Source organism: Nicotiana attenuata, chromosome 2 (genome assembly GCF_001879085.1).
Source record: "Nicotiana attenuata strain UT chromosome 2, NIATTr2, whole genome shotgun sequence".
In the NCBI taxonomy this organism is placed as follows: domain Eukaryota; kingdom Viridiplantae; phylum Streptophyta; class Magnoliopsida; order Solanales; family Solanaceae; genus Nicotiana; species Nicotiana attenuata.
In genome coordinates, this window is record NC_031990.1 from 43,419,423 (window position 1) to 43,429,539 (window position 10,117).

The 10,117-nt window shown below is 37.2% G+C and overlaps 1 protein-coding gene across 22 annotated transcripts; it reads right to left on the reverse strand.

The window, feature by feature from the left end:
- LOC109208217 lies at window positions 3,135-9,449 on the reverse strand. 22 transcript variants are annotated; one of them, XR_002065143.1, is made up of 6 exons: window positions 7,954-9,055; window positions 7,722-7,850; window positions 5,262-5,318; window positions 4,560-4,660; window positions 3,657-3,715; window positions 3,135-3,546 (listed from the first exon to the last, which is right to left on the reverse strand). XR_002065143.1 is itself a non-coding variant. In XM_019371342.1 (6 exons), exons 2-6 carry the CDS (start codon window positions 8,538-8,540, stop codon window positions 3,315-3,317), a joined length of 231 nt encoding a protein of 76 aa, XP_019226887.1. In that variant the 5' UTR covers window positions 8,541-8,606; window positions 9,062-9,442; the 3' UTR covers window positions 3,135-3,314. The 22 variants fall into 22 exon arrangements, 10 of the variants coding, with proteins under 10 accessions (XP_019226887.1, XP_019226827.1, XP_019226850.1 ...); XM_019371342.1 differs by lacking the exons at window positions 4,560-4,660; window positions 5,262-5,318; window positions 7,722-7,850 and adding an exon at window positions 9,062-9,442 and having other exon boundaries at window positions 3,135-3,356; window positions 3,469-3,546; window positions 7,954-7,997; window positions 8,533-8,606; XR_002065135.1 differs by adding an exon at window positions 9,062-9,446 and having other exon boundaries at window positions 3,135-4,660; window positions 7,954-7,997.

The following is a 10,117-nucleotide window of genomic DNA, read 5'->3' on the forward strand; positions in this document are numbered from 1 at the left end:
TTATAGGCAAAAGTGAGGGCAGCCCTCAGATTTTCAATTTTACCCTTTAGTCCTTCACTTATTTCTTCTTAACCCTCTATTTTCTGGCTTGTTACTCAAGTTATCCCAATAAAATTACTGAAATTTACATTAAAGCCCTATTTAGAAGACTCTAGAGGGTTCTAGATTTAACTACAGCCTTCCTATGCACCCTAAGTACCCAAAACAACCCTGAGTTCAATATGAAATTACCAACTCTATTTCAACTAAACTAACCCCCTTTAATCTTGGTCAGATGACCATGGTTAAACAAGCACAAAGGACTGGATATTTTCAGCTATAACCAAATCAACCAAACCAACCCTAATAATGACTTGAAGCCAAACAGTGAACTAAAGAATTATTACTAATCAAAATCATGCATCAAAAGAGCTTAAATCAATTACTTAAACTAATTCGAACAGTTACTGAACAAACTAATTACTGAACAACCACGGATTCGAAACACAAAATCAAACTATTAAAAACCTAACTAACCCTAATTTCAACGAATTCAAATCACAACTAAACGAACAAATTGTTACTATCAAAAGAGAAACAGACACATCAAAATCAAAGCAAAACTAACAGAAGATCCGACTAAACTAACAATTAAACGCCTGAACTAATCAAAATTAATCTAACACTTAAACATTTGAACTAATAGAAACAAAACAAAAATCAAATCAAGATAAGAAAATTTAACAAACTTAATGATTTTTAAAAATAAATGGCCCTTCCTCGCATTAACTTGAATCTAGCCCCAAAAATAATATTATGTGTTTATTTCATGTGAAAATAAGTACATAATATCATTTTTAGGACCATTGGACACTGACCCTCATGAGTTGCAATTCCGACTTGGCTGGAACCCCAGATCCAAAAATTTTCTACAGTTTTGGTCGGATTTGGAAACAATAGCTTGGGGTTTAGGTAGAGGAGAGTGAGGGGAGTATGGGGTGTGAATTTGGTAAAGTTTGGGTGGCGGCGGCGCCGTGCACGGTGGTGGTGGCGCCTAGGGTTTCAAGTGTTTGAGGCGTTTGGTTGGGACTTGAGGAGAATTAATCACAGATTTGTATTGAGGAGGTTAAGACGGTGCAGGGGTGTAAATTCTGGCAAATTTGGAGCTTGACCGCCGCCGTGAGCGATTTCCGACGGCGGTTTAGGGCGGCACCGGTGGGGAGTACTCTGGTTGTAGTGGAGGAATGAGAGAGACACTTGGAGGTAGGGGGAGTATTCCGACCATTTTATATCAAGAAACCTCGTTAGTTCTCATCTGTTGGATGAAGAAAATCAAGGGCTGGGATTAAAACTGAGGAAACGACGTCGTTTTGATTTTAAAAAAGGGCTGGACCGGGTTTCCTGAGGCGGGTTGGGCTAAATTGGCGTGGATTTGGGGCTTTAACCAAGGCTAGTGTTATTTATTCAAACATTGGCCCAATTCGGGGTCTCTTATTAATACCTTCTTTTTAATTGTTTTCTTTTATTTCCTTTTTATTTTCATTTTGTATTTGTATTTTTCTGATCCTATTAAAATGCAAAATTAAAATAAAGATCTAATTTATTTCTAAAGTTAAGCTAAGTAATTCCTAAAAATTGATTAAGTCCTATTTAAAAGTAAACTCATGACAAATTCAACAATTAACAATTAAAAATGCAAAATGGACTATTTTTGTTATTTTCTTTATATTTTGTTTTAAAAACAACGTAACTACTAATTAATCCTAAAATATGAAATTAAATCCCAAATGCAAATGTCAAGTGTATTTTTTTTATATTTTTCCTATGAATTAAAATGCACAAATAGAATGCCAACATAAAAAATCCACAAAATTGCAAAATAATAGAAGAAATCATTTGTTTGAATTTTTGGGAATAATTCATATAGGGCAAAAATCACGTGCTCACGCCTTCATATTTTATTTATTTATTTATTTATATATTTTTATATTATTCACTTTCTTTTTGAATTTTTTGGCTTTTCTTTCTTTTTCTTTTGCCTTCCATTTTCTTCATTTTGTACCTTTATCACTTTTGCATTCCTCGTCTCTCCCCTCAAACTTATGCTTTTGCCACTTGTGCTAAGGAAAGATCAGGTGCCAAGAGAGGGTCATTTTAGAACGGATAAAGGCTTGTATCATGGCTATTGGAAGAACAAGGGCTTCGGCTCAACGGGGTTGACTAGGGATATCATATTTGGTGGGCTATGGATGCTTTCAAGTTTCAATTCGGATCAAGGAGAGCCTATAATCATTTCTCAAGTCGAGCTACACTTAGAATTTCTCCTAGACAAACATTTAGGGCAAGTTCTAGACTTATTGGCACAGGACTTGGACTTGCGAATCAATACCTCACCTCACAAGCTGTTGGATTGCTAAAGTGTAACGACCCGACCGGTCGTTTTGAGCTTTTGTACTTTGCTCGCCAGTTCTCGGGCATGACTTGCCCCTTGTAATATATTATGACTTAAGTAAATCGTTGGTTTTGGTTTTCACACTACAACATTTTAGGCCTACAACCACCCCTGAAAAGTGTGGCCTAAGATGCCGAGAAGTGTAGCATTTGGTCTAAGGCAACACTTTATGGCTTTAGGCAACACTTTTTAGGGGGTGGCCTAAAGTACCGTAACCTTTGACTATTGGCCACACTTTATAGGTGTTGTCTTAGAAGCCACGCTTTAAAAGTGTGGCCGATAAGGTACACAGGCCACGCTTATATTTTTTCATATAGCCACGCCTTTATGACATAAGGCTACACTTTCTAAGCGTGATCTTTGTCACGTTATAGACTACGCTTTTAAAGCGTGGCTTCTAGAGCAATATTTATCATTAACAACACCATATTGACAATTCATGTAGCCACACTTTCTAAGCGTGGCAATTTTGTCTACACCACGAAGAAATTTTTTAAATATTTATATTAGCCACAATTTTGTGGTTAAAAATTATATTTATTTACATCAAATTCTGTTCATATATATATATATATATATATATATATATATATATATATATATATATATATATATATATATATATATATAATGATCTCAAGCATTAAATTAGATAATAAGTAACAGAATAAAAATAATTCAAATGCATATACTTGAAATAAACTTCAACAAAGAAACATACTTTCGTATTACCTATATTGTAATAAAGCACTGTTGGTTCAAGAAGTTCACTAGCAAAGACCTCGACAAAACCAAATGTATTCATGTTTATAGTATCAATATAAAAAAAATAAACATCACAATTGTTCAAAAGATCTTCACCATTCACTTTAATGAATCAAATTTATTTGTGGCCACCATTTCTAATTGCATCACCGGTATTTTCCTACACATTCAAAATGAAATTAAAAATTAGAAAGAAACAAATATATAGTATGCACTGGGAGTGGCCAAACCAAGTGCACATGGACATGCGATCACCACAACTGATTGCATACATGAGAGCGAACACGAAATAATTGCCATTTTCTGGCAGCCATTCTTCTGGATAGCCTCCAAGAAGCCCAGCAACATACCTGGTGAGTGTAATAACTTATCCAGTATTAAGGCACACAACATGAAAATGATTGGTGATATATTATCGCATAGCAGACAATTGCAAATAGAATAGTCAAGAGAAGCTCACCATCCCAAGAATGTAAATAAAGACAAAGTTACAATTGTAGGGACAAAAATGCTTGCAATCTGAAAGTCAAAAGATAACTATAATGAGAAAATTTTGGCAGCTCACAACATGAAATACAATGCTAGATCAACAATTCAACTGCAGATTCAAAAATCAAAAGAGGAAAAGATAAAGAAGTGAAGACGCTCTTTGATACTTTAAGTACTACTTAAGAAACCCTGTAACAAATGCACCCTTTTAAGTGGTTCCTTTATCATGCATTTACTAGATAAAATTCCAGTTGCAAGAAAAGACAAGGAAGGCAAAGGATACAGTTTGGGTTCGACTAATGAATTTCTTTATTTCAGTTTGCTTATTGTTTCTTGACCGCTGAGATATCAGATATGCTATTGAAGTTGTATAAACTCCAACCTGCAACAAATTCACTCTTTAAGTTGCCCCTTTATCACACACTTCTTAAATAGAATTCCATTAGCAAAACATGACCAGGACAACGAAGGATAGAGTTTGGCTATGCCCATTGATGTACAAAAATCGAAGTTCAATTTAGTGGTCAAGAAAAAGAGCAAACTGAATAAGAAATTTACTAGTCGAATCTAAACTGTTATGATTTTCAGCTACTTAAGCAACTGTATATTCTATGTTATTCTTAATCCCCCTTCCCCTCCTTAATGTTGATTTAATCATCCAATTTGTTAAGGCACTAGCAAAATATCACTATAATGCCAGGTATTAAGATTGTCATCTAGCTCAAGGATGACCAGCATCAAATAGTTTAATTGTGTTTATCTAATATGCTAGTCTTCACATCCTCGCCCGGACACTTCAATCTATATTGCTTCACTGGCTTAGAAATATCGCTCCCTCAAGTAAATTTGAAAAAAGAAGAAAAAAACCTCAGACATGTATCTAAAACTCCAGACATGGATGCCATCCATGTCATCCATGGTTATGGGAAACCCTTCCTTGATCTCAAGAGTTGGAAGATATCGCTCAGCTGCTTTCTGAAATTAATCATGACATAAAAGTTAATCAGCCGCAGACTGTCTGAATAACCATGGGATACACAATATTGGACAACTGCTAAATCATTAGTTTGGAAATATTAAATGATTGCGACATTAATTCACTTCAATGTGTACTCAAAATAAAAAAAGTAAGTACAAGAGATAAGTGTTCTTAAGGCATTTACAACGATGCTATAAAAAGCCCAAACCTTGGGCACGACAATTCTCCTTAGGGAGCTAACATCACTGTTGTCACGACCCAAAATCCACTAAGGGTCGTGGTGGCCCCGAACACCTCTGTCAGGCCAGCCAACTAGATCATCAATTAGTTCCTCTTTTAATACTTTTGAAAATCTAAGGTTTTTCCTTCCATTTTCATAAATAAAAGTTCACTACTTGAATTCAAATTTAAATAATAACAATTAATACAAATCCTTTGAAACCCATCCCAGAAACCCGGTGTCACAAGTACATGAGCAATTATCGATAAGGAAAGTAAAATACAATATCTGTCCGAAATACAGTGGACGGGGAATAAATAATAAAATGCTGAAAGGAACTACACTGGTTGCGGGTCGTCTCGGACAATGCAGCTCACCTAGTCCTAGAGTCGTCCGTGCTGTTACGCCCAATAGGCTGCTAGAGGTATATATACCTGTGCAACAAAAATGCACAGAAGTGTAGTATGAGTACGTAATCAACGTGTACTCAGTGAGTATCCCGCCTAATCCCGAAGGGGTAGAGACGAGATGGCCAACTCCGACACTCACTAGAGGTCAATTACCAATATTCTATTAGTGCGAGGAAAATCATGGATTTGTATAGAAGTTCTGATTGGGAAGCCAAAAAAAAACAGGTAAAAACCTTCAACAATAAATTCAGGGCTTCTAGAGTTTGTTCTTTATTATCTTATCAGTTTATATCAAGCCACGTAGGGCCAATTCCACATTTACAATTTTCAAGTAACAGATAAACACGCGCAAATCATGCCGAGGTCAACGGCCCGCTCCAACAGAAATGTAAATTGTGCACTGCCGAGGGTCGAGCGGCACGAACCATAGATGCATCTATTCTTACTGAGGCGTTCGGCCCGTTCCATAAATAAACACATATCCTGCTCGCGGATCATCCATGCGACGCAGGCACACATAAAATACATGCTCAATCAGTCAAATAAGAATTTATCGGGGAATATTTATTCAAATAAAACCAATTCTCCTTTAACAATTCAAGAAATGAAGTGTAATCCTTTTAGAAATTTATTTACTAATTCGATGCGAGTTAAACAATTCGAGCTACCAATGGGTTCACAATTAATCCACGTGCAACATGCTTTTGGGTCCTAACTACCCAGACAATAGCATAATAGTAGCAACGCACGGACTCTCGTCACCTCGTGCGTACGTAGCCCCCACAAATAGGAGCACATAATCAATTACTTCACCTATGGGATAAATTCCCCCTCACAAGATTAGAAAGGAGACTCACATCGCTCCGAAGACTCATAACCGGCATTTTACATTCTTCCGAAGGCTTGAACCAACGCAAATGCACCAAAACTAGTCAATTAACGACAAATTAATGAGAACATGCTCAAATACTTGTTAAAAATTCAGATTATACAAATTCCCAACTCCGCTTAGAGAAATGACCAAAATGCCCTCGGGCCCACGTGCCCGGAATCCGAAATTTTTCGAAGATAAAGATTACCCATGACCTTAGGAACTCAAATATATAATTTTCTCTTAATTCCATACTCAAAATCGTGGCAAAAATCCAAGATTATAATTTTCTAGGTTTTCAACCAAAACCTCAATATTTACTCTAATTTCCATGCTTAAACCCATATATAATTGATATATTCAACTCGAAAGTGGTGGGGATAAATTACCTCAACATTGACGACAAAATCCTCTCTTGAAGCTCCCCAAAAATCGCCCAAGCCATGAAGAAATAGGAGAAATGAACTCAATCCCACGATTTAAAACAAGGTTCTGCTTCCAGTCATTTCCGCTTCCAGTCATTTCCGCTTCTGCGGAAGCCATGCCGCATCAGCGGTTCCGCTTATGCGGTCCAAAGGCCGCTTCTACGGCTCCTTTCCATGCCGGCCTTTCTCGCTTCTGCGATGCCCCTTCCGCAGATGCGGTTCCGCTTCTGCGGAATTTCGATCGCATCTGCGGTCCTCAAGCTTTGGACCAAAAACCGCATATGCGGCTCCCCGTTCGCTTCTGCGGTCAACCAACCGCAGAAGCGAAACCACCAGCAAGCAGATGCCTTCAGCTCTCTTCCAAATTCCAATTTCGATCCATTAACCATCCGGAATCCGCCCGAGGCCCCCGGGACCCCAACCAATCACACCAACCAGTCCCAAAACACATTACGGACTTGCTCGAGGCTTCAAATCATATCAAACAACGCTAAAATCATGAATTACACCCCAATTCAAGCTTTATGAACTTTAAAATTTCAAACTTCTATTTCCAATGTTTAAACCTATCAAATCACGTCTGATTGACCTCAAATTTTGCACACAAATTATATTTGACATTACGGACCTACTCCAACTCCCGGAATTGGATTCCGACCCCGATATCAAAAAAGTCAACCTCCGGCCAAACTTTCCAAAACCTTCAAATTTCTATCTTTAGCCAAGTGGCTTCAAAATGACCTACGGACCTCCGAATTCACTTCCGATCCTTCCAACTCCAAAATCACCATACGGAGCTACTCCTAGTGTCGGAATTCCAAACGGACATCGATAACACTGAAACGCACTTCAAACCAAACTTATGAAATTCCCTCTAAAATGCTAACTTCCACAATAGGCGTCAAAACACTCCCGGGTTATCCAAAACCCAATCCGGGCATATGCCCAAGTCCGAAATCATCATACGAACCTCCTGGAACCTTCGGATCCCGATTCCGAGGTCGTTTACTCAAAATTCCAATCCTAGTTCATTCTTTCCACTTTAAGCTTCTGGAAATGAGAATTCTCCTCCCAAATCAACTCTGAACTTCCCGAAAATTAAATTCCGACCAGGCGTACAAGTCATAATACCTGAAACGGAGCTGTTCATGGCCTCCGACTGCTGAACGGAGCACTAGTACTCGAAACGACCGATCGGGTCGTTACAACTGTTCTGAAGCTTCTTGTCAAAGAGAAATCTGAACCCTGTTGGTTCAGTGCCTGAAGTATCAGATGCATAAATTTTTTAAAATGAAATAGAACGAAAGCAAAGCAATTGAAAAGAACTTCTGAAAAAATAAAAGAAAGAAGAGGTATAAAGTACCTGTACTTTTAACATATGCTTCTGGATACACATGCTTCATTTTTCTGAGCACAATTAGATAAAGTTCAATAGGGAACCTTTCTGCCTCGGATAACAATACAAATAATTTTGCAAAATACATAAATCTCCCTTTTCTCTTTTCTAGTGATTGGGTTGGAAAGATTAAGAGAATATGTTATTACCAAACTGAAACATCAGTAATGTCATCTTCAGTAGCCTGAGATCTTAGCATAAACATCACCATGTGATGATAGATGCACCTTACAATTGCATTGCAAACAATAATATTCAAAGTGAGAAATTATGGCAAAACACAAAGTGCATAAACACAAGAAAATATTTTATATTTAGCATGAATATCTATACGCTATGCATTTGTAGTTCTTTGACAGTCCTTTGAGTTCTTAAAAGTATGAATTGTCTACAACTAAGTTATTGTAAGTTTTTTTGCCTATGTCCGAAGTAAAAATAAGCGTGCGAGTACAAAAATTCAGGGCGCAACCACAATTGCTATATTTTCAAGTTTCAGGGGTTGCAAGATAAGTTGAGAGGTTTATGCAAGAAAGAAACAAATCTCACCTTGCCATATCCTCCTCTCTGAATAACCCACAAAACTCAAGCCTACTACCAAGTCCACACACAGATCAGCAATCCTATCAAATTGTTATAAGAAATTGTCTAAACTCCAAGGAATATATACGAATTGGAGGCTTCGCAAGAATTACATGTACCTAACAGCCGGGAACAAATTGTAAAAAGTCTTAATTTGAAAACCTATTCAAATTTCACACCAATATCCGAAAACCCCCTTAAATTGAATTAAGCAATGATTTTAAGCTACCTCCATAACTCAAAACTCCAAAATTCCAGATCCAAATAACGAAATATATAAAGACTACTTCAACACTCGAGAGATCTACAAATGAGCCCTAAATGAATAAATAAAACAGATATCGAACTATAGATCTGAGAACAGAATGAAGATTGAAGACAAAAACAAGAAAAGATTTAGGGATAGGATTTTTTTGAGATTAAGGATCGAAAGCAGGAAAGGAGTAAGGAGATACGAAGTATCATAATCAAAATCGAAGAGAGTTATGTTTCTTACGGTGAAAGAGGTCCAATTTCTCAAGGTAAAGCCTTAGCAAATCTGACATGAACTCCACCGAATACGTTGAAGCACATCATAGCCGCAACAATAGCCAACGCCGACGACAACATGTCGTCTTGGTAGTCCACATCGGAGTCATCGTCGGAATACATTCCACTCTCGTGCCTGATTGAAAAGGGGGCAGTGGCATTAGTGAGAGCTAGCGAGTGGTGAGTCTTTTCTTAAGGTTTTAATTTTTTTGTGGGAAAGTTGTGAATATTTAGCGGGCAATTTTTAGTGGATAAATTATGAAAATTTTAGTGAAAATTTATGGTGCAAATTTTTTGAGTACCCTTATAACGTGTTGCTTTAGAGTTATAAAAAGAGCACCATTCAAAAGCGTTTCATTACAGATGTGTAAGTGTTGCCAAATATCTTATAATATGGCAACCGTTAAAAGTGTAGTATTTATATCTAAAAAGAACGCTTTACAAGCGTTGCCTAAATTTTGTGGCCAAAAGCTCTTAGCAATGACCACCCCTTAAAAAGTGTTGCCGTAAGTATTCTTGGTAACACTTTTCGAGTGTTGTCTAAAACTAATGTAGCCTTAGGCCAAATTTGTTGTAGTGTCAGGGTAATCGGAATGAATTTGGAAGAACAGTTCTCAATTTGAAGCTTGAAATTTGAAAGGTTTGACCAAGATTTGACTTGTTTGTACATGATCTCGGATCGGAAATTTTATGATTTGGCTAGCTCCGTTAGGTGATTTGGGATTTAGGAGCGTGATCGGAATGCATTTTGGAAGTCCGTGGAAAGTTTAGGCTTGAATTGGCGAAATTAAGATTTCGGCGTTTTCCGGTTGATAGGTGAGATTTTGATATAGAGGTCGGAATGAAATTCCGGGAGTTGCAATAGCTTCATTATATCATTTGGGATGTGTGTGCAAAATTTCAGGTGATTCGGACGTGGTTTGGTTGGGTTTTTTATCAAAAGCGTATTTCGGAAGATTTTTAGAAACTTAAGCTTGGATTCGATGTGTTTTGGGTGAATTAATGTTAATTGAGGTATTTTGAT

What these genes read in the sequence shown, in the direction of transcription:
- LOC109208217 (XM_019371282.1), bottom strand. Translation starts at nt 7,986, where the DNA reads ATGTGTATCCAGAAGCATATGTTAAAAGTACAG. An exon ending in GTTTTAGATACATGTCTGAG is followed by an intron (nt 4,068 to 4,552) that starts GTTTTTTTCTTC and finishes AATTTGTTGCAG; the next exon opens with GTTGGAGTTTATACAACTTC. An exon ending in TCATTAGTCGAACCCAAACT is followed by an intron (nt 3,563 to 3,968) that starts GTATCCTTTGCC and finishes ATACTGGATAAG; the next exon opens with TTATTACACTCACCAGGTAT.